Genomic DNA, 25219 nt, shown 5'->3' with positions numbered 1-25219 from the left:
ATTGGCTTGCAGCTGTAGATAGCAAAAGTGGCGTTTATAGCGGTGAATAAGTGAGTGTTTTAGAGAATTCTTTGCTTAAATCCTATAGAACCGGTCAAGTTCATGTTATTGTTCCGTGGTTAAATTTTCAAAAAATGCACTGCCAAGGTACCGTTATTACTTTATTGTTAAAAACAAAACTGACGTAAAGTTATTCATACAAATCAAGTAAGCGTAACTCTTGAGAAAGACAAAATAATAGCCTATTTGTGAAACATAATTTTGAAGTTACATGATACACTTTTATTGTGAAGTTAAAATAAAATATAAGCAAAAAATATGTATTTTAAAAACTAAGTTGGCTTAATAATAAACTAAAAACAAAATCAGCACAAGAATACAAAGTAATGAATCAAATATATAAAACATTCTAGAAATACAATACAAAATTTAACATCTCAGCGTCTTAATATTTAAGTTTTCCACTGTACATATTATAAACTACAGCTTTTATGTTTGTCCATTTTCTGTCTTTAAATAATTCAGGATATTGATTAGAGAATTCAGTAACTTCCTGCCTATTCGGAGATTTTCTTTTTTTAATATGATCAGAAAAATATTCTGAAATTTTTGTTTTTTGTAAGTTTGTCCATGATTGTCGTTCATTAATGGGGATTGGCTTTTTTGGTTTTATCGCTTTTGTTGGTATTTCAGAATTATTTGAAGTGGATGGCATCTCGCAGTCAATGTTCAGATTATTGTTACTTGCATAGATTGTTTCCATTTCTTCATTATCAAAAACAGGGGATAAATCAATATCAATTTCATCTAGTGTTTTAGATTTGTATTTGTCGGCTCCACCTTCCATCATTAAAAGTAAAAGTTTTGAAATTTTAGCTGTTTGATACACTTTATCGGACATACGGTAAAAGTTTGAATGAGTTTGTAATGTGTGGCCCATGAATTTGCTTAATTGCTCCATATCGTTATTTGAAAACTGAAGAAGTTGAGTGATGGTAGCTAAATGCTTTCGAAGTTTTGTTGCTGTTATATTGGCAGCTTTCTCCAGTTGGCATTTCTTGGCGTATTTGTGAATAATTTTAGTTCCATCAACAAACCCTCGACCAGTTCTGTGAAACACAAAATCACTTTGAATTGCAAAGTTATCTCTAGTTTGCAAAATACATTCGAAATGCGTTTTCATTATTGGTGATAATAATATGGGTACCCCTCTTCCACGCTTTCCTCTTATAATTAAACGACTGCAGGTTTTTAATAAAATCTTTTCGGATTCTGTTAAACATTTTTCAAATTCGTTATTGGAATCACTTTCTAAATTAATTGATTTAAAAGTTTGGACTTTTAGCTGAGCTACCTCAGCTGGTCGCCTTCTGTTAAGAAGAATAACTTGGGTATACAATATTTCTTTTAATGAATTATAGGCTTTGAAATCGTGTTCGTTTGATTTCAAACTGTTAAATGATTGCCCTGCAGCATTTTACAAAAAAATATTAAACCTCTTTAGGTCACTAGTAAGAGGCAATAATTCTTCTTTGTTCCATTTACTTTCATTTAAATTAGTACATGCTTGCACAGAAACTTCATTACACCATTGAGATTCTATTAGGTTCTTTAATATTTTAAGATCTTTTCGTTGATCGCTTGTGTTTTCCATTTGAACGAGATTAATATATGCGAGGTCACAACATTTTTTTATAATTGTTCCAAAATTAATAGCCAAAGTTGGAGATTCATAATTTTCTGTTTGGGTATTATATTTTGCAATTTTATTAACTCCAGATATTATTAGTTTAAAGTGCTTTGGTGGGAGAATATCTATAAGATTCTGAACGTCGGAATTCTCTTTTCTATCACACCGCAAAAGTTTTGCAAGTCTTCGCATATTTTGTCTTACCAAGTCAATATTATCTTTATATATTATCTTTATTTTATGTACCTTTATGTAGGAAAATGCATATTGACAAATTAAAGTATCTTTTTTAGCTATAAGGCTTATGTCGTCTGCGCGCATTCTACAGAAAATTTTAGTTTTCAATAAATCGTCTTGTTGAAAATCTTGTAAAAGTAAAGCAGTTTGTCCATCGTTTTGGGAAGTTTGTCTTCTTTTGTTTTCTTTATCATAATTATATGGACATATTTTGGTGTGCCTACATAAACTTTTTTTTTTATAGTAACCTAAACAATATTTGCAGGGTAGATACTCGTCTGAGGTCGAAAATTTTTCAGTAATTTTTAATCTCTTGACAGGACTTACTACAGTATCTGCCCTATTTTTGATAAAATTTCTTTTTTTTTTTAAGTTTGATAAAGCCAGTCGCCTCTCCTTTGAATTAACATGATGACAAAGTAGTCTGACTACATCAATCTCCTCGGAGTGCCATTTAGAAACATGTCTAGCAAAATGCGATACATCTTTTTTGCAATAGAGGCAAAAATCTCTCCGATCTTTGTAGTTCTTTCTTAATGCTTTTTCCACCATTGGCTGAAAGAAATGGTGAAAACTTAAAAATAGTCACAAATTTAACTAATAGATCGAAATATGTTTGTTTCAAATTTAAAATAAAATTTAAGTATAATCTTCATCTTAAATGCAGACAAAACATAGACAAAACATCGTCAACAAGATGATTTTCAATTAAACTGCAACCTTTCAATAGAACTATGACAATAACATAGTTAAACTATCTGCTTTCTTTAACTTATATTCCTAAATAAGGGATGAAGCAATATTTATTACTTTTTGTATTATAGGACAGTTGTAACTGAAATTTTTTATTTTAGTAGCGAAATTATTTTTCACCTACATTACGTACAAATAGTAGGTTACCTCATTTTTTAGAGCAAGATCTGAAATTTGTTGAGCTACATTATCACTTCTGCTTTCATCTTGCAATTCTCCAAGTATCCGTGGTTGACAATCAGTGGCTAAGAGGTTTTTTGGTAGCTTTTTTATATTGAAAAACTGCAATTTTAAAGCTTAATCACATTCAAAGAGAATTAAGCGAATAGCGTACCCTTTTTTTTTAGCTGGGTAGTCATCTGGAATATAATCAGGATCTTCTACAGAATCGTCATTTTCAATATCAGCACTATTCACACAGGACTCCCGTTCATCTGGTAATCCTTTAGTTTGATCATCTGTAGATGTGACATCACCATTATGTTTTCGGTTTCTTTTTTTTTTCGTTTTCGTGATCCTCTTCTATACTTGACTGATCATTTTGAGAAGAAAGTTTTGAAAATATACATTTAGGCTTTACACCCAAAAGCCAATCTTCAATGATCTGTATTTTCGCAGGTGATAAATTATTTTTGTGAGTATTACAGCATCCAGTATCAGAGCTTCTTATTTTCTGATCTAAAAATACATACAATAACAATATTTTATCGCGAATATATATTGTTTGCCATTTAGAAGTCTTTGGATTATTGCACCACTCGTACCAAAAAAGTTGTACCTAACACGTGTAGAAAGTTCCCCTTTTCCGCACACGATTGCACATGGCCGTACTACGCGAAGCGCAGTTCAGACAGCAATTAAGTGCGAATATGCACTTTACACACGTGTTAGATGCAACTTTTTTTCTAGTAGGATGGGAAAAATAAACAAACTTATTCCATGAATAAATCGATAATATGAAAGATTTGAATAAGTACTTACTATTCCTATTCATTAAATACACATCAGCCACAACTTGATCAATTACAGACCTTCCATCCTCGTCTTTTGCATTTTCATCATTTTGAAAACAAATATTTGAATTTGAAGAATGAGATTTTACATTTAAAGGCGAATCTTTATTTAATTTATTTATTCCTGATGGAGGTGGTGACAAATAATTTTCGGAAATATTCGAGCAATTATCACTAACTTCTGTCGTTTTCTTTTCTAAAAATTTTATTGTTTTAACGTGGATCCTCGAAAAAATACTTTTTGTGTAGAAAGAGAAAAATGAGAAAGAGACAATAACCTACCTTTCGCTAACCACAAATCAACCACTAATTTGCAACGGCCTCTATTATTCATTGTCAAACCGACGACCGACGCGAGGCCGACGCAAGAACGATGACAAACCTGAACCACGGTATACACAATTCCAATTCTATAAAACTTAGTTTTTCATCTCACTGCCCCAAAAAAATAACTAACAGTGTTACCATGTAGTGTGGATCAGGATTGGACTAATGGTGAGATATACACAGAGAAACGTGTATAATTTTAAAATTGTCTGCAGCGCCAAAAACGGCCAAATAATTGAACTAAGATACTAGATATACCATACGATCCTGAACCACCATAAAAATAGATTTCTATAAGGTTCCAATTGAGCCATTGAAACAAAAGTTAGCCACTTTTGCCACCCGATGGCGCCTCTAATTCTAGTTTGTATTATATCTAAAAATATCAAAGTTTACGTGAAATATGACAAGAAAACAATCCTGATCCAATATACAGGTTCAGGATTGTCAACGTGGTTCAGGTTTGTTAATAAGTTTTACTATCGAAGGTTCAGGAATGTATGATTTCCGGAAAATATATATATATATATATATATATATATATATATATATATATATATATATATATATATATATATATATATATATATATATATATATGCGCAAAAATTTTGATTTTCAATAAATAAAAAATGCCTAGTAGCAGTAGGTGTTAAATTAAGTAGTATATTTTATAAGAATGATTTACGCCATTCACACAAGCGCTTAGTAAACGAGTAATCGGAGAAATTCAGCATGTTGAATACTATACTTTTTCTACTAACATTAGGCTTTGGGTATATTTTTGCAAAACAGCACGAATGCACTCACTAAGCAACGTGATCGTTAGAACTGACAAACGTCAAAACACCAGTCGCGGTTAAATGTTACCGAAAACATCCGATTGCTCCCAAACCTGTGAGTAAAGAACCTGAAAAATCGAAATCACTCGAGACCGTGGGCAACGAACCTGACATCTGAAAGTGACACTCTCTACAAGCCAGGAATAGTAAATTATGCATTAAGTGCGGTAAACGGCATTTGACTCACGAGTTTATTAAACGAGTGAGTTAAAAGTTTACCGAACTGTTGCATACTATACTTGCATACATACTATGCGTACACGAAAAAATAACAATTTAACAAGTTAAAAATAATAACAGATTATCGGATTACTAAATTTCGTACGCCTCTCTTCCGGTGACGTTTGCGTCACTTGCGTCTTTCTCGGCCGTATACAATTCTAACAAAACTATATACTAAGTGTGTGCTCTACCATAGGAACTAAAGGAACCACAGTACGGCACACACACCTTACCTAGTGTCAATAAAACACACAATGTTCCATTACAGCTTTATTATCTACTTTTAACACTTCTATTTACTTTATATTTATAATCTTCTTTTCATCTTTTACATCTAATTTACGCTTACGTTTATTAGGTCCCAACAACTTTACATCCCTAATATTACCTCCGGCAATACCTTCATCCCCTTCTCGGGGTAAAATCAAATGCGTCAAATATCCCTTCTCTAAACATGTCACCTTCGTTTTCCACTCACATAAAGCAATTAAATATACCCTTATATTAGATACACCAACAGGCAAATTCTTTGCCCTTATTTCATACCAATACGGCGGAAAATCCGCCCATATTGACGCCTCACAAAATTCCCATGCGGATCCAACAAATGGGCCACTTCATAATAACAAACATAATTCTTCATATCATCACCCTTAATAGAATATATTAATTCTCCATGAAAAATCCAACCCTTCTGCGTCACCGGCAACACAATCTTCACATCCGAATTCAAATCGGACAACCTCACCATCAAAGGTTCTTTAATGTCACATGAATGATCTCCATATCCCACATTTTGATACATCCTTATAATTTGAAACACTATATCATCCAACATCTGCACCCCTCCAGAAGTATCTCTTTCCACCGCTACCGCAAAATTTCTCCAAGTAAATTCAAAAGAATTAAAACGGAAAAAATTATAATCCCGCACTTCATCTCCAGTCATTGTCCCAACATAACTATGTTTAGCATTTACCATATCCTGAGAAGGTATACCCATCAAATATCCCAAATTTATAGTTCCAATACAATCTGCTTCATATTCCGACATACCACCTTGATTCCTTCCAATATAAGTACCAAAATATAACTTATGCCATTGTCTATCCGTAATATCTACTTGCGGCATCTGCATTGTAACAATAGAAGTCTTCTCAACACCATCCGTTTGTCCAAACAGTTTAACCGTAATCGGCTTAGAATGCGTCTCTACATTTTGCGAAGCCATTTTCTCACTAAACGTACAATCCGCAGTAGATGTATAGTGCCGATATAAGCAACAGAAACCGTACATAACCTCAATTTCCTAACCCCCCCGCAGCGGGGGCCCCCCGCGCGTGGCGTCCTAGTGTCCCCCCTGTCTACCAGAGTGCGCTCCGCCCCCCACCCAGCTTGTGTAGCGTCCTGTTTTGCCCCGGTTCCGCCCGTCGCTGCTAGATGTCGCGCGCTTGTGTAGCGTCCTGTTTTGCCCCGGTTCCGCCCGTCGCTGCTAGATGTCGCGCGCTCCGACCGTCGTAGGCCCCCCCGGTAGAGGGCGGTGACGGTGCGGCGCGGAGACGGTGTGGCGCGGTGACGCGGGTGATCGGGTCGTCGGTAAACAAGTCGAGTGACTTATACAGAGTGTCTCAATAATCACGGTTTAATAAAAGAAAAACTATAGATACAATAGTAAATATTTATTAGCTCATATGTAGACAACGTAATGCTTCGTACAAGCGGTGTTTCTGGTCCATGAGATTTTCTACTTCATCGCGGTCGAGGATAATTTCGTCGCCATGATCCTGTTTCAGTATCAACTCACAGCTCTCTTCTTCGTTCGAATAGGTCACCTCGATACTGCTCCCGATGTAGACTGTTATGTCGTTCCAGAACATGATTTCTCCCACCTCGTCCTCCAGAAAGAACAAAAAATCCCAAAAATCCTGGACTTGAAAATCTATGTGCTTGTTCTTGAAGATGAAACGGACACCTGAATTCTTTATTTCGAAAATCGTGTTTTCATCGATAGTGACCACTTTGTTACACATTGCGACAAACAGACTGACTTCGGTATCAAATTCAAATGTACTTATATATCAACAACCCCCCACTATCGGTGTAATTAAGAGAGATATTTACATTTAGTCAATTTGAATAAGCATTTTGCCAAAAGAAGCAAACAAGCGCACGTAGTTACATATAGCGGGATTAAAATAGTTTTTCGATCTGCCGAGATGTTGTATTCGTTACCGCAATTGTCGTTAACGCCGCCGCTGGTGTTATTGGAATTCTTGATAGCGATCGTTTGCCATTCGCCGTGGTCTTCGTAGCTCCGGTTCGCGAAAACGAAACGTACCTTGTAATTTAAATACGGCTTATCTGCGGTAGTGTTATTCGACAATGACACGCTAAAAGTTTGTAGCTTGTCGATTCCGTTGACCTGAGCGAGTTGCATACGCGTCCACGTATCGGGCCAAATGCACCGATTTTTGAAACAAACGAACGCTTCAATCACATCCTTAGGTTTATGTATATAGAAAACGTTTTGTACCACAGCCGACAACAAAACAAAGTGAGCACTTAACAAAACCATGTTTCTAGCCCGAATGAATCTATGCTATATCTCGGTAACTGCTTTTATAACACTCAAACAATAATGACATTTATTCTGGGGAGGTGCCGGGCCGTCGATATGCATTTTGCTGTCCGGTCTGTTATAGTGAACAAAGCAGGGCAAATGAGTTTGCAATTCAAAATTGTTGCGATGTCGTACTGGTAACTTATGCCACATATTTAACAAATCGTGCGGTCTCACATGCTCCAAAAAATGTTGCACAGGAATCAATTCAAGTTGATCGGTATCCAAGCTTCTAAAATCGTCGAAGAAAACTAACTTCTTATTCATTGTTGTGAAAGATCGATAACTTTCTTAACAAATCTCTAATTTGTTTAAAGACACTCTCTGTGGGACAATTAATTGCGACAAGACTCAAGTCTATTTCACCGACTCTCGTTAATTTATTCAAAAATTCGTTGTATTCGTAATACGTTTTCTCTTTGAAAAAATACAAATGTCCGTTGGTGTATCGAAACGCGCCCGACAAATCGTCGGGCAGACCCGGAAACAGTTCCGTAGTAAAACCGTGTTCACTCGCACTCAAAGAACACTCGTCTATTTCTGCATAGTAGCGTTTACCGTAAAATATATACGTTCGACCGCCATACGTATTAAAAATAGCGTTCACTGTTTTACCCGCAGGCACACCCAGTCGCTGGATGCTTTGTCGGTCGCCCACTACCGTGAAACTCGGGAAGTGAAGTAAATAAAACGAATCACCGGTGACTACCAAAAGTTGTCCGTTGGGTCTCTGGTAGATATGCGAAATAGGAGCGTAAATAGGGACATAATCTGATATCATTTTAGGTTCCATGTAGACTTTATCACCTAATCTTATTATCCAAACCCATTTGTCGTAAAATAGATACATATGATGGTTAGACGTAACCAAAAATATGGATGGATTTACGTGACACAAATCTGGTACTTTTGTTTCGTTTTTCCCTATCGGAGGTTTCGTAGTTGTGGTAGTAGTGGTAGTTGTTGTTGTTGTAGTCGGAGTTGTTACGCGGGCGGTGGTTGTGGTTTTTTTACCATATAAACGTTGAAGACCTGCAACATCGTCGTATGACAATGTCTTAGAATTTAAGCTATACCAAGGGTACATAATGGCATTGCGATCGTTACTGTGCGCCAAACCCAACGTATGTCCAATTTCGTGGAACAACACAGTAAACAAGCTCGTCTTTCCTCCGGGCGCAGGCACTTCTAAACCGTAGTACCAATCTTCGGATTTATCCAAATGAACTTCCACGCACTCTTGTTGTTGATTTGGAAAAAATGCATGTCCTAATATGTTACCCCTTCCGTCGAAAGCAAAAGGGCAGGATTCGTTCCCTTTACATCTTATGCTTTGTCTGTGGGTAGTATATTTGTCAGACATCAAAATCATTATATCCGGCTCTGAGTAATTTAAGAAAAAATTTAAATTTGATTCATCACTCCATATTTTAAAAACCTCGGTTGCCAGCACTTTTAACTCTTGATAGTGACTGGGCGGTACTTGAATATACCAATTTAAATCCGTTTTCTGCCATCGCGAAACAGTCGTGAAGGCATTTTCTATTACACCACATCGGGGTTTATTTATTAGTTCGACGGTTTCGTTATTAAGAGTACCATCCACCGGTAAATTATAGAAATCCTGAAAATCCATTAGGGCACGTTGCAAACTCGACGCATTGATCTGCGTTAAAGATTCGTTGTCGTTAGGTGAAAGGAATCCGAATTTTTGTAAATATTCAATCACACCTTCCTCGGGCAGCGCGGCGACTATCGTCGACACGTCCGAACAGGTAGTAAAGACAGCGTAGCATAGCAATAAGACTCTCATCTCGTTCAAGGTCAGTAAAATACTAAAATGTATTCGGTTCCTAGCTAATCTTTTATAGGTAAAATAACAAAGAGAAGTGATGAACCAAACGCTTTTAGTCGCTATTTTGCGTGAGATGACGCAGAATATTACTCGAGAAATGGAACGAAAAAAGAATTATACTTCAATAGATTACAGTTTCGCAGTTTGTATTCATATCATAGCATTAGCGTGCTTTATTTTTACGTGTAAATGTATTATTAATTTTTTTGGATTGAAATAAAAAGTCTTATTTAAATAAAAAAAGTTTTATTTCATACAGGGATCCTTGAATACAACCAATTATATAAAAGGGTAGAATTTCTCAACGCGCACATGCGCAGTCTTCCTCCGGAGTGAAACATGCAATGGGCGTGATCCGGTTGAAATTTCGGAGGATTCAACCAATTATCATCGTCGAATTTCTCCACGTTAATGACTCTGCATGCGACACCTTCCCGATCCATTTTCGACATTAAAAATTCCATTTTTGATCTTCCTCTCACGTATATCAAGTCCGCATTTTCTATCAGTAGTCCGATCAACGTATCAATGTCGGAATATTGAACAAAACCAGAACTGTATTTGAGACCGTGATGATATTGTTCGAGCCAGCGTACCGTTCTTTTTTCTGCACCGGTCAACGTGCAATATTCACGCGGCGGTTTCAAAACGTAATGACTAATTTGACATCCATTGTAGACAGCCATTTCTTTAACGACAAATCCATCTTCTAACTGGAAGCCTTGAATATCTACCGCAACGATGCGCATTTTTAATATGACTGGTTAAGATTAGGTTCCTCCGGCGGTATTTATGTTAGATTTCGAACAATCTCGCTGAGCGGTAGTTGTTCCACGATACAATCGTGAATGATGATGCAATAGGCACGTGTATTCGCGGGAAATCCCTTTTTTGCTTCGATGTCTAACTTTACGTCGACAGTGCTGGATTTTACACTGTCGTTTCTTCGAGAACAGTCGATGACGAAAATCGCGCAGTTTTTGAAAGTCATATAGTCAAGCAACGCAGTTTTTTCCTCACATCCCTTATAACTGGGGTAGAAATCCGTGTAATTGTGATGCGCTTCCACGAAGTCATTCTTTTCAAAATCTAATCGTAAACGTTCGTGAGGGTAATATTCTCCGTTTAGTGTTAATCTTATATCCGTTACGTCGACGTGATCGAAAAGCGTCGCATTTTTCGCTTCGTTGTCTTTGCGATTTGTTTGAAAAGCGACTATTACGTATCGGGGGCTTTCGATAGCCGCGCACGTCTTGACAGACCAAATTTCTTTGGTAGAGCCCGCGGTTAGGGCAGGATATTCATGAAGTTCCCATCGTCTATAGGGTATCAATATGGGTTGATCTAATCTAATCGATTTCAGCAGAGCCAATTTGATTTCGTCGTTTGGAAATATGTGCTTGACCCTAAGATCGACACTATCAATTTTTAATTCCGCCGTTGTTTTAATTGCACTGGCCGCAACACCGCCCATTGGTTTAATTATCATACAATTTTTGTCATGTCTGGCTCTTACCAATCTTATGGTTTGTTTTCCACAAGTTATCATATTATAATCATTAAATATATTTAAAAAGTGTCGTAACGGGATTCGCATGCTAAAATGTCCATTTTCTGTATCGTGAATCGCATTTTCAGGGAAATTCCAGCCGGAAATATCTAGATGCGATGAGTCATCTTTCGAGTAACATAGATAACCTCTAATCGTACTAACTATACCCGGATCACGCACGCTATCCACTTCTTTCCCATTCAGCTCGTACGATATAGTTTCAAAAAAAAATGCTCCTGCATTGTTTACAAATTGCACTTGGTCGGTTCCCGTGAGACGTTTCAGCGATCCCTTAATGCAAATAGCAGCGTCGTACATAAGCAGCCAGGCATCTCCTTGATTGATCGTGATCTCAATGGTGTCGTTGTTCAAAAAAGATTTCACAAAGGGATGATAGGTGCGGGTCTCCACGCGCTGGATAGATTCATCAAATTTTGGCTTTCTGTGTATGTCGAATATTTGATTCGATAACATCGTAGCCCAGTGATCGGAGAAATTGTTTGTTGCTCAATGTAAGACGACCTTTACGGATACGCCTCGGTTTTGTTACTAACCCTACCTTTTGGATGTTCGCTTTTTTATATTCACCAGCGTCTCCGATTGAGTTGAAAATCAACATTACGTTAATTTTTTAAGTTCCAATCTAATGATGATTTCTTCACCTCGGAAATTAACCAACTCAAAGTTTTGATCCAGAACCTGTAGGGTAATGTTGTAGATTTGTCGTTTGTCTACTGGCAAGTACGTTAGATATTTAGGAGTTTCGTCGATGGCGTACCCCGGATCGACGGACAAGGCAAACTCGTAAATTGTGTGCGAAGGTCTGTCGTTGTAGAACGCTCCAGACGTTATGTTACTATCTACATGTATCGTTCGCACTTTTATTATATCCACGGGTAAATCTGAGGAATGCATAATATTGGGCTCCAAAATTTTCTGTGAAAACCCCAATAATTTTCCGATACTGTCTGAGTGTTGTTTAAAGTTTACCCCGTATACGGGGCTGTAGATTTCGCACTTTATCGTATTATTGTTGGGTTTGATTGATATCTCCTCTATTAACTTTGGGATCGTATTCTTCTCTTCCTTATTTTTTGGCAGATGTTCGTTAATGTAGGTTTCAATGTCGCTAATTTCATAGGACCCGGTCGGAATTTCAATTACGTTTTCTTTATTGTTACCATCGAAGTAGTAAAATTTATTCGAACCCTTATCTATGTTGGGAATGTTGTTGTAAGAGTGGAATCCAATCAGCGCTAAACCGTACTCTACATCTTCATCCAACTGCAGCGGATTGACAAAGTCGATGGATAATGTCGACGTGTGCCCTTTTAACGTAAATATGATCGACATGTTGACTGCTTATAGATCCGCGATTTCAGTCCTTTTTATAGAGAAATTGCAAACACAAATGACCGCAATTGTATTGCGTAAACTTTTGATATCTATCGTGATTGTAGTAGATATTGGCGCTGTTGCCGAAATATTTAACAAGTTCCGCGGGTGGTTTAAGGTTACCGAAACTGTCAAAATACTCAACATCGTTTCCCTTCCTCTTTTTGTATGCTACCCAGTGGGTTCCTCTATTTCGACGAACATCCAAATTTACGATTCCGCATTCTTGCGATCTGATTCGACGGGGTAAACTATCTCGCATAAAAACACCCCTGAAGTGAGGAATTTTTAATTTGCGCGCCAGAGATATTAAATCGACGTCGTATAGAGCCCTTCTGGGTAGCTTTATTGGGAGTTTTTTTGTTTCTTCAGATAAAGACCGAATCCGCCGCGTGGACTCTTTTTCAAGAATAGACCCGATCCCTTTTTTCCAATCTCTTCCATAGCTCGGTTATGGCGGTTGGCCTCTTCGAGTTTCTTTCGTGCGTTTTTCGCATCGATGACAGTTTTAGCGATAGCAGCGGCTCCGCCCGAGAGCGAACCTAAAGCCCCTAGCGCTCCTAATAACGGTAAAAGTGGTAAAATACCGCCCGATTTTGATTCGAACGGTATAATTCTAGGTACCCTAATTTTTTTACGTCCTCCCGCTTTTCTTACAGCGGCTCTGCCAGCTCGAAGCGCTTCCAGTGCCGATCTTCTAAGCATTTTAGGGTTATCGATATGAAACAATTGTTTCTTCTTTAATGCATTGCGAACCTTTTTCACGACACCCTGTCGAAACGAAACAGAGGGACGCCGTTGTTGACCCATACCGAGCTTACGTTTAGTTTTCATAGTCGCGGTGACAAAGAATGCGGCAGCTTTTTCACCAAACTTTGCGTCTTTAGATTTTACTCGCTGCCACGCACGCCTTTCCAATTCTTTATCCGCTTTATGACGTTCGTCTAACGATTTGTTTTGCGAATAGGCAATGTCGTGTACCTTACACGCAGCGTCCAAAGGATTCACCCCGCTATCGCCTCGGTTCAAGCGTTTTTCCAATTTTGTACCGGGACCGCAAAACTGGTAACCCGGAATGTGTACTTCAAAAGGTAACTTGTTAATAAGCGTGTTAACGAGACCACTTCCGGACGCGAAGCATAACATACTAATTAAAGGAAATTGCTTGTGTCGTATATATATACGAGGTGTCTCGAATAAACATTGTAGTCATGCGGGTGGTGCAGCAGAAACTCAAGCTCCCCATCGATAATTTAGATTTGGTTTGCGGAGATGGTTTCTTTAACAAAAGCAAACACGGTCAACTGCTACCCAATTCATTTAGGGCGGTGTTTTGCGGACCTAGCGGTTGCGGCAAAACCAACACCATGTTAGCGCTACTCTTTAACCCCAACGGGGCAAGTTTCGAAAATGTTTACGTCTACTCAAAGTCGTTGTATCAACCAAAATATCAACTGTTATCTCGCGTATTGAGCAATGTCAAAGGAGTTGGATATTATCCCTACAGTGAAAGAGACTCGATAATCGACCCCAGCGACGCGAAAGAGAATTCTCTGTTTATTTTCGACGACGTGGCGTGCGACAAGCAAGATAAAATTCGCGAGTATTTTTCGATGTGCCGACACAAGGCCATCGACGCTATTTATCTCTGTCAGACATACTCCAAGGTACCCAAGCAATTGATACGTGACAATTGCAATATTGTCGCGTTGTTTAAACAGGATGACATGAATTTACGTCACGTTTATGATGAACATGTCTCACCCGACGTTTCATACGACAAGTTTAAACAAATTTGTTCCGAGTGCTGGAAAGAAAAGTACGGCTGTTTGATAATTGTCAAAGATTTCGACGTAAAAAACGGACGCTACCGCAAGGGTTTCGACAAATATATAAAAGTCGATATTTAATTGTCGATAGAAACAGTCATGAAGGCGACGTCCGCCGACATCGCCGACGCGGCGCTAAAAAAAAAAGTAAACGAGTTGTCTAGATCTATTCGAAAGAAGTATTTAACATTAAAATTGGGTAAGAGCGAAGAGGATGCGTCAATTCGGAAGCTTTTCAAACCCGTCAGCGAGCCGCTAGAACGTATAGCAAAAATAAAGCTATCACCGTCACCGGCAGAAATAAAAACTGAACGTCGAGGTGTCAAGCGGGAACACAAAAAGGAACCGAACGAAGAAACAAAAAATAAGGTTAACGTATCATTTTTGCCTATGGAAGAAATTCAGGAAACGCCGGATCCCAATAAGAGCGTTGAGATGCAAAATATCGATGAGGAGGAAGATGATGTGTTTGACACATCGAGCGTGGCCAACGCATCCCTTCAATCATACCTGGAACAATATCCAGAAATTTCCCATTCATATATTCAAAATTTATGGGTAAAATCGCCCGACACCGATATTGTTTACGGACCCGTTTACGACAAAATATCATCCAAATGGTTTCTCGGCAATAAATCGCTGGATTTTCATCAAGGATCTGGCGATATTATTGTAGACGGCGAGAGATATTCCGGTACCCGCGGCTTGTATAATTTGGTGTTTTTGAAAGATCCCATAGCATACACAAAAGACGATTTGGCACAATATAAAAAAATAATGGAGGCTACCCAGGTGCACAGGGACGCGATCGGACGTTTGAAAGGCGCATCGACTGTACCAAAATATACCAAGGTCATCCGACCCTTAATAAAATCTCAGTCGCGTTCGTACTCGTACAGCGGTCAAGGTTATAATATGCGTTATAATGACGCTCCTACTGAATATGTATACTGGGACGACGTCAATGAACTCGTAGAGCGTCTGAAATTACTAATCGCGTCGAAACACGCAGGCAACACGTCTCATGATAACGAAATAGTTTCAATCGTTGAAGAGCTAAAAGAATCAGGTTTTATACGTTAGTTTAACGATGAGTCTGGACAAGTTTGGACGTTCTAGCGCGCTGCGACGACCCTTCACTAATACTGTGATTAGAAGCGCCCTCGATTATATGCCAGACGGAAACGTCAATATGAACAATTTAAAAATTTGCAATGTCCAAACGCCTAGCGACGACGGTGACGTGGCTAACAAAAAATATGTGGATGAGACAAGTAATTTATTAAAAATTGCATTGAGAAAGATTATTGGACAGAAACTCGAAGCGTACACGAAAAGATTACAAATTGAAGACAAAACTAAGTTCTCGCGTCTTGAAGAACAACTGAAAATGAGTAGCACTACACTCGAAAATGAAATTATGCAGTTTCGCGAAGTTTTCCACCAAAAGCTAAGCGAAATGAGCGCAAAGAAAGATTTGGAAAAGCACATGACAAAAGTCGCCGTTTTGTCACAGCAATTTCATGATATTGTAACCAAAATGGAGCGACTTACGAACGAAAATGAGAATATAATGAAGGTATTGAAACAAAGGGTTTTAAATCCTCCATCGCAACCGAACACACATTATGAATAAAGAGAAGGTACAACTGGTTCGAGAACTGCACAAGCCGGCACGCAGAAATTATGCTCGCCGCCGGACTATAATACGAGGGATGGACGACCTGTGGCAAGCGGATCTGGCCCAATTAGATCGCTACAGCAAACAAAACAGAAATTTTAAATTCGTGCTGGTTGTGATAGACTGTTTCTCAAAATATGTATGGTGTCGCCCGTTGAAAACCAAAACCGGGGTCGAAGTCGCCAAGGCGTTTTCCAAAATTCTCAAGGACGGACGGCACCCTCAAAACTTGCAAACGGATCTCGGTAAAGAATTTTACAACGACACGTTTCTGAAACTTGTGGATAAGCATAAAATTAACCACTATAGTACGTATAACATAAAAAAGGCCTCAATTGTCGAACGGGTGATACGTACCCTCAAAGAGAAATTGTTTCGACATTTTTCTTTACGCGGGACGTACAAATGGATCGATGTGCTCGCCTCTATCGTTGATGAATACAATAACACAAAACATAGAACGACGGGTACGAAACCCATCGATGTGAGTAAGAGCAATGAAAAGAGAATTTTGAAAACCGCGTATAGTAGCATAAAAATATTCGGTCCTCGTAAACTTAAAGTCGGCGACATCGTTAGAATCAGCAAAGTCAAGCACGTGTTTAACAAAGGTTATACACCGAATTGGACCACGGAATTGTTTAAAATTGTTAAAGTACGGGTTACTAACCCCGTAACGTATTTGCTTCAAGATATGCAGGGTAAACCCATAATGGGCGGATTTTATGAAGAAGAATTGCAGAAGACAGTTAACCCGGACTTATATCTCGTCGAAAAGGTGTTGCGCAGACGAGGCAATATGGTTCTCGTGCGCTGGTTGGGATTGGATAAGTCGCACGATTCGTGGGTAGACAACGTAGACGTTTTGAAATAAATTTAGTCTCGATTTAGAAGTTCTGACATAAATACGTGTATATGATGGCTCAAGAGCAAATTGTGACATCCAACGAATTGTATAATTTATTGGAAAATTTCGAGTTGCAATTTCCTTCATCAGAAGTGCTCCCGTCCAGCTTCGTTCCTGTAGAGCAACAAACCAAAAAATCTGCGACAAAACGAAAACAAAGTGCGTCGGTCGTATCCCGCAAGAAGAAGAAGAAAACTACCACAAGTGAAGCGTTTGCAGCTCCAACGTCATCCGCTGATTGGCTCGAAGTGTTCACGGACGGTAGAGAAAAAAGTGTCATTTGTGAGGCATTCAATTTAAAAAGAAACTTGGCGTCTCAGTTGTCGGGATTAGAGTGCAATATCAACGAAATTGAAACACAAATTGCGCTTTTTAATACAGACTTGCAAGTGGCGCGGATGCAAGCTCAAGAGTGCAAAAGAAAACTAGAACAATTTAATAATTTAGCATTTAACGAAATTGTAAAATAGTAATAATGTATATAATAAATAAATTATACAATTACAAACTTCTGTGTAATTATTATGCGGTGTTGTGGTGGTGGTAAAAAAGAAAATAGCGTCTAAATATATACATGTTTATTCTTGTTGCAATACAATGGAATACAATCAATACATAAAAGCCTTATCTACAGTTACATATTTTATAATAAAACCACAGTATTAATAGTTCAATGGACTATCAGAAAAGCGTAACTTTTTTCCATATTTCCTCTCATTGTGAAGCATTAGATTACATTCATCTTCAGTTTCTACAGTGAACAAAACTTCTTCAAAGCAGCTTTGACACCAAAATTGTTTATCGTGATATACATCATTCAAATTATTTATATCCAGCTGTAAATGATAGTGATCCAATAAAAGTCTAAAATTTTTCTTTTTAAATTGTTTAACTACTTGAAATATAAAGTGACAAGATTTACAAACTAAAATTTCCGAATATTTTATCCTGTAATAACTGACCCATAAACAGTAAGCGGATTCTCCGTCAAAATCAATGGTTGGAGTTGCCAAAATGCTATTTCTGTAAGACGATCCAAATCTCTTATTCAACAGAATGAATTCTAAATTTAATAAAGAATTGCCATCAGACTGGAGCGCTAATTGTTTAAGGTACCTCCATCTATATTTCGAATAATATTTAAATATTAGTATCGTTAGTTTCCAAGGCAAAGGTGACTCAAGCAAAAAATCAGCACTACACCTAATATTTTCGCAAATTGTTATAATACAAAGGCTTTCTAATGTAAGTTGTTTGACCATAATCTGTAACAAAAATATATTAAAAAATAATTAGGGCACTTTATAATGTCCCCACGGAAGCGTTTCATATGAATTCGGCAAAAGATAACGTTTATCGTCTAAAGGACTCAAGGCAACTTTTGTTTGTTCGATGCTAAATACATTGTGAGTGTATGAACGAATGGTTCGTTGAGTGGCGTACTTTTCCCTAAAATTTGTTAAGCATTCTACGTAGTCATCAAATGAAATTTTATTTTTTACAATATTGTACTGAATACCCTTTGACTTTTTAACTACCGAACCCGTTAAAATTTTGAAAGTATACATTTTCGACCTTAACCCAGCATAATGACTAATGATGGTGCCATTAGTCTCATCCTTCATCAACCCCAAAACCTTTTTGTTGATTTGCGGTATATTATAGGGATTGTCATTAGGATAATCAGACGTGTCAAATTTTGTTAAATCGGCCTTAATAACGCTTTCATATGCGTCATAACATTTGATATTATAAATGAAACTGTCCGTATCCATGTATTGAATTTTACATTTTTCGGGACCCAAATTTGGAAGCATGTAATTATAATGAAACTCGTACATGGTCGTTTTCGACAAATCCAATATGGACATTCCAATATAAAGTGGCTTATTAAAGCAAAGTTCCGTTTTTTTTAATTCTATAAGCAACAAATTGTTATCAAGTATGGTTCTACTGTGAAATCTAGGACTAGAAATTAAATTTTTCGCACCGTAGCGACCATCCCACGCTTTAACAAATTTAACAATACGATGCTTGCGAATGTTTTCCATTGTTTTACCGTAAGCGGCATTATTAAACAATTTGTATAAATTTATACCAAATTTTGTTTTTGCTTGGGTTCTTAATTTATTATTATGATCGATATAACATTTCAACCAACGAGATTGGTTAAATTTTAATATTTTGTGAATTTTCTTTAGTACGAGACCGTTTTTGAGAGCCTGTTTTAAATTGCGATAGTGTATGACGTATTTTTCTTTATTATACAAAGTAGTCATTAGTTTTGGTAACTTTGAATTGGGGGGCACTCGATGTTCGGCACAAAATGGAAAATCTCTATGTGTGTCATGTAATTTCTGCGGGTATTCCAGGTCTACCTCTAGGATATATCCTTGGGAAGATTCATCTGGAATGTTCATGACATTAAATGAATCAATCTCTTGATGAGACATCCAGTCGAATCCTCCGTAAGGAAGAGGCTCGCACATGGCCTTGCCATAGAGGTTATTGACGTCAAAGTACATGATATAGGAATCATCCCTGGATGAATCGTAATTTTGAACGAACAAATTTTGATAAATTAGATATTTCCTCCACGAACCAATCAATACAATCTAGACCACGATAACTTTTGAAAAATGATATTGAATCATCATAAGAACATTTAAAGTAATATGCAGCACTGTAAGCTTCGTGCTTTTGGTATTTCGAGGTTTTATCTGAAATTTTCAAATTTACTTTTCTCAATTGACTCTCAAAATCGGCGTAAATTACAAACGGAGTCCTTTGTTTATATATATGGTTTCGAAATTCAACGTAATCATATTTGGGAAAAGACACTTTATACTCATTGAAACTGGAACATATTGTTTCGTGGTCATGTAGACGAGTTTCGTTATTGAAATAATTCAAACACCTATCGCAAATGTATTTCTTGTGATTATATTTACTGAGCTGTGAGGAAACTAATCGAGACAAATTTTTAATGTAACAATAGTGATATTTTATTTCTTCATAATCATTATCTTGCGGATCAGGATCAAAATCATTAACTTTTGGATAATATTTATTTTGTATTAACAACAAATTTGAATGTTTTTCGCGTTTTTCTTTTGTTAATCGTGCAGGTAACACGGAATAAAAACTAGTTTTTTCATTTTTATTAAACTCTAAGATATAAACATTGATGGAAATATCATTGTCTTTTTCAAATTTGCTTATTTTATTCATTTCCATAGGTGTTTGTAAATTTTCAGTTTTCAAAACACTTTTGTAGTATGGATATGAAGAGGGTAAATACTGACGAAAACGTGCTGGAAAGAGTCCGCATACAACTGACCAATAAAAACACGCTTGATCGTCATTTCTAATGTTAATACAAGCCCTTTTATTCGCAATTTCTTTAGGCAACTCAACGAAGGATGACCCGTTACCCATTTCAAATTTATTAATGTTAATCTCTAAATAAATAATATTATTTAAAGCCCACCCGGAATCACGTTCCTGAAACTCTGACATTTGATTTAAAATTTTATCTTGCACATTTTCAACAAACCAATCATTCAATTCTGTTCCTAAATCAACTACAGCATTTCCGGTAGTCAGATATTTAACATCAACTTCGCCTTGGACATCATTTTTTGCCTTAATAAATTCACCGCAAAATGTGGTATTTACTTTCAGCAATAAAAATTTCTTTAAAATTTGACTAATTTTTTGTTGAAATATTGGACGACAATCGTTTAAAAATTGAATTAAATCTTTATGAAGTAAATTAATTATGACACCGGTCTGAACTCTTCCCTGGAAACACGACGCTACCGATTCCCATACAACCATTTCATTTGTGTTTGTCTCACGGCTACTACTTTGTAATCCCAATCCAAAATGCTTATGTTGATAATTAAGAATAATTTTTCTAATAGCTTTCAGATGTTGAATTGTAGTTTGTAATTTTCTTTTTAACCCAATAGATAAATCCTTTTCGTTAGAAACGATTTGGTTGCAAGATTCAATATTTTTATTTAGTCTCCTAAGCCACACATCACTATCTCTAAGAGTGAACTTGTCGGAAATATGCTTTTTTAATTTTTGTAAGGTTAAAATTAAGATTTGCGCTCTATGAATGATCTGCTTTACGCGCATCGTGGTTTATTAAATATATAACAGTAAATAAGACTTACCCTGTATAATATGTTGATTAATTTTGAATTATTTTGAATTTCTTTAAAGAGTTGGGCTTTCCAATATCTTTGGATCCCTCGTAGACCAGTTTGTACTGCCCCGACGCAAAGTGTTCTAGTCTCGGACGGAAAGCTTCTGTCACGCGAGTAGGAAGAAATACTACGGAATTTTCTAATTGCAGCAACACGGAATTGCCAAATTTTGTATTAACAATTTTGGCTCTAGTAATTTTAAACGGAACGCCTATCGGCAATTCATGCAGTTTGACAATCGGCTGCTCAAAATCACCTTCTGCAAGACAGGTTTGATTCAGTTGACTTAAGTCCATCTATAAATTATTATTAATTATTTTATCTCAAAATAAAAAAAATAAAAAAAACTTACGCTTAAGATTGCTGCTATTCTATTTGCGGTTACGGGTTGAGAGTACTAAGATGATCTTTAAGACCTTTATAAAATAATAACAAATGTTAAAGAATTAAAATAAAACAATAAAAAAGGTACTTACTGCTTTTTTGTACGAACACCAAACCACTAAGTTAGCTTCCACGTTGCACGAATAATACCAAAAACAACTACTGACAAAACAGAGAAAAATGAGATGTATTTATACGGTGCGAGAATACTTTCTAAAAGTTAACAAACGAAGACACCTCCACATGCGTTGCAACAAATTTTTCCCATTACGTTAATCCCACGGAGCAAATATAAAGGGGGCAATTAATTATTATTCTCAACAAGCAAAACAACTTGACATTTAGACTCGGCGCGTTTTGAAATTCCACATCCCATACGGAGATTGTAAAAAATGAAAGCAAGTTGGCCTTGATCTTTTGCGGCAACATACGTTCGTCCAACGTCCGAAGCGGTTGCGTTCCCGTGTGAAAGCGTGTTGACCTTGAGACTTCTACCTGCACGGTTGTCTGGCGACAACATCGCGTCTATTCAAATCGGCGTTGGTGCTTGTGGGTAGAAGACCTTTCGACTTTTAATTCAACCATGGAAGGGAGTGCATGTGTATAAATACGTTGCATGTGTATTATAGACTATATTCAGTGCAATGAATACAGAAGTGCGATGTCCATTTCCCTACGACCCTACAACTGGTAAGTTTTATATTTTAATTACCTTTATACAGTGCGCGTCTTTTCTTGTGGGTTTCAGTTTGGGTTATCACTTTTTTGGTTAGTTTCTACCTGTTTTTAAAATATGATACTCATCTTTTTTACGTTGCATAATAACCGATTTAAATTGAGTGTTTTTAATATCTTTTAAATGACAGTGAATGGAAAAGGGAATTTTGGCTTTTAAAAAATAAACAATTTTTAAATTTGTTTCAAAAATGTGCGTTTTATGGGGAAAACGCGAAATATGTTTTATTTTTTGTACTAAAAAATTGCAGTTTGCCTTTTTGACAATAATAATCGAATTAAATTGAGCGTTTTTAATATCTTTTAAATGACAGTGAATAGGGAATTTTGGCTTTTAAAAAATAAACAATTTTTTAAAAATTATTTGATGACCCCCCACTTACTGAAAGTTTTGTTTCAAAAATGTGCGTTTTATGGGGAAAACGCGAAATATATACATATTTTTGTTTATTTTTTGTACTAAAAAATTACAGTTTGCCCTTTTGACAATAATACACGTACATTTAAATGACAGTGAATTGAAACGTGAATTTTGGTATGCGCGTATAACTTAAAAAACAATTTTTAAAATTATTTGATAACCCCCCTTTTTGGAAGTTTTGTTTAAAAAAAATGTGTGTTTTATAGGAAACGCTACATATCATACTTTGTTTTGTTCTAGAAAAAATCGCGGTTTGTCCGTATGACAAGTCGCATATTATGTTGGCGCATCGCTTAGGGCGTCACATATTCAAATCACACAAAGAGTACCGGGGGTTAGAATTCCCGGTACGACATGCAACGACAAGGGAACATCACCAGCAGCAGGAGCAACCCGGTGGATCAAAAGAAACAAAGGAGCAGCAGGAGTACCCGGGTGGGTGGTCGACGGAGTGGGACGGCGAGGAGTGCACTTCGTATTTAGATTTCCTCCGGGAACGGGAAGAAGAACAACGCAAGGAACAGGAACAATGGGATGGTCGACTGAATCGACATAAAAAGAAGAAGAAACTCCTCGCCAGACCAATTTTATAAATAAAATAAAATAAAATGTATTAAAATTCAAGTTTATTTAATTATCCTCCCGATCCACCGCGTCACCGCCCTCTACCGGGGGGGCCTACGACGGTCGGAGCGCGCGACATCTAGCAGCGACGGGCGGAACCGGGGCAAAACAGGACGCTACACAAGCGCGCGACATCTAGCAGCGACGGGCGGAACCGGGGCAAAACAGGACGCTACACAAGCTGGGTGGGGGGCGGAGCGCACTCTGGTAGACAGGGGGGACACTAGGACGCCACGCGCGGGGGGGCCCCGCTGCGGGGGGGTTAGGAAATTGAGGTTATGTACGGTTTCTGTTGCTTATATCGGCACTATACATCTACTATCCGCCAAAGCAATTTCACGCTGTACCCTCGACAACGCTATCTCGTTCACTGAATCGTCCATCATACACTGCACATAAATATTCAATTATATCCGCTTGCGGAATAACCTTATCTCCTCGTAATACACGGTTGCGCAAATAAATACAACACCTATTGCGTAATGCCATAGGTTCATATGCCCAAAACTGCAGGCCTTTCCAACAAAGCTTTATTCTTTCTATTAATAATTAACGTGTCACCTCCAAGTATTAATTTTGTATCCTCTATATTAGTCATATGTATACTCGGTTGTTCCCAAAGCACAACACTCTTCATATACAAATTTTCCAACCAATGTACATTAGTATCACCATCTCTCTGAATATACGCAGGTGCCACAGGTGCCAACAAAGCATTAGCCAACAAAGACTTTCCAGCATTACTCGCTCCATGCAACACTATCGTCCGTCTCTTTGGATACACACGACAAAGCACAGCGAACCATTCCCGTACTACACGCTCGGACAATTGAAACAAAGGATGCAAATAATTCACATCTCGCTTGCTTCGTAGTGGTTCGAGAAACTCTCTCCACACCGTCGGTTCCCTCATCTCCAACTTCTCCTCCACTTTCCTCCATCGTATAAATTTATCTTTTTCTAATGCTTCACGAGTATGAAATAGATCCAAATCACGAGCCAAATCATATTCGGCATCACTAAACTGCACCATAAGTGACGCAAACGTCACCGGAAGGGAGGCGTACGTGCCGAAAGCGCGGGCTGACAGGAAACAACAACAGGAAATAGATATCAACATCCGACGATAAGCTATTATTAATACGTCCGGCACACACAAACAACAATTCAGTTATACTATGAACGCGTCGGTGAACATTTTTGTCTACACCAAAAAAAATTGTGTGCAGTCGTTGCAATTACATCCAAAAGTATAAATACTGTTACGTTTGAAATTTGAGACACCCGGTAAACTCATGTTGATGGCAAAATACGAAAGCATGGAAAAAAAGGAACGACGCACCGAGAAAAAAAAAGGCAGCGCGATATGCCGTGACCGCGGTGATCGTTCTTAAAATTTTGCACGAGTCATAACTAGGTTGCTTAGTGAACAGAAAAGTTATTCTGGCGTTTTACGGATTTTTCACTTTGCATCCCGCTTTGGCGACTTTTGTGGTACTCTGGTTGTTTTAAGAAGTTCCAAAGCTTATCTTGAAAAGATATTGGGTTTTGTAGAGAAACGTCTCGTGTTTTGGGTTTGTTTTTTGTGCTGATACGAGGCGTTTTTCTTTTTTTTTTGGCAATTTGCTTTTTGTGGTCCCGGACGGATACGAGAAACAGAAGGTTGCTATTTATCCGGAAAAGGCCATGTATTGGTTGATATTATAATAGTACGCCTAGAACATCCGGAAAATTGGGAAGAGCAAACGCCTTAGTTTCGGGAATCTTCGGAATTAACCTGAGAGTTCTACACCGACGTCCGTACTCCAGATAAGTACCACGTAGTGGAATTTGTTTTTTTATTTTCGCATACACGTAAAAGGAAATAAAACGATTCGACAAAAAGGACTGGTGTAGTGCCCAACTTAAGTTTTAT

General features: G+C 37.5%; 3 protein-coding genes across 5 annotated transcripts; all 3 read right to left on the bottom strand.

Annotated features, from left to right (window-relative positions):
* LOC132696587 (uncharacterized) lies at nt 1–4359 on the bottom strand. Of its 2 annotated transcripts, XM_060661497.1 has the most exons (4): nt 3662–4359; nt 3015–3358; nt 2828–2962; nt 1–2482 (listed from the first exon to the last, which is right to left on the bottom strand). In XM_060661497.1, exon 4 carries the CDS (start codon nt 2477–2479, stop codon nt 1478–1480), a length of 1002 nt encoding a protein of 333 aa, XP_060517480.1. In that variant the 5' UTR covers nt 2480–2482; nt 2828–2962; nt 3015–3358; nt 3662–4359; the 3' UTR covers nt 1–1477. The 2 variants fall into 2 exon arrangements, with proteins under 2 accessions (XP_060517480.1, XP_060517479.1); XM_060661496.1 differs by having other exon boundaries at nt 2828–3358.
* Nucleotides 4360–17486: 13127 nt separating this feature from the next.
* LOC132697198 (uncharacterized) lies at nt 17487–21069 on the bottom strand. Its single transcript, XM_060662505.1, has 2 exons — nt 17846–21069; nt 17487–17787 (listed from the first exon to the last, which is right to left on the bottom strand). The coding sequence occupies exon 1, from the start codon at nt 21067–21069 to the stop codon at nt 19459–19461; it is 1611 nt and encodes a 536-aa protein (XP_060518488.1). The 3' UTR covers nt 17487–17787; nt 17846–19458.
* Nucleotides 17487–22925, bottom strand: LOC132697199 (uncharacterized). 2 transcript variants are annotated; one of them, XR_009618124.1, is made up of 4 exons: nt 21617–22925; nt 21493–21556; nt 21108–21436; nt 17487–18188 (listed from the first exon to the last, which is right to left on the bottom strand). XR_009618124.1 is itself a non-coding variant. In XM_060662506.1 (3 exons), the coding sequence occupies exon 3, from the start codon at nt 19446–19448 to the stop codon at nt 18216–18218; it is 1233 nt and encodes a 410-aa protein (XP_060518489.1). In that variant the 5' UTR covers nt 19449–21436; nt 21493–21556; nt 21617–22925; the 3' UTR covers nt 17487–18215. The 2 variants fall into 2 exon arrangements, 1 of the variants encoding a protein (XP_060518489.1); XM_060662506.1 differs by having other exon boundaries at nt 17487–21436.
* Nucleotides 22926–25219: the final 2294 nt, after the last annotated feature.

This window comes from Cylas formicarius, unplaced genomic scaffold (genome assembly GCF_029955315.1).
Source record: "Cylas formicarius isolate icCylForm1 unplaced genomic scaffold, icCylForm1.1 PGA_scaffold_1__22_contigs__length_36826433, whole genome shotgun sequence".
Classification (NCBI taxonomy): Eukaryota; Metazoa; Arthropoda; class Insecta; order Coleoptera; family Brentidae; genus Cylas; species Cylas formicarius.
The sequence above is the reverse complement of the archived record's forward strand: the minus strand, read 5'-3'. Positions and strand labels throughout refer to the sequence as shown.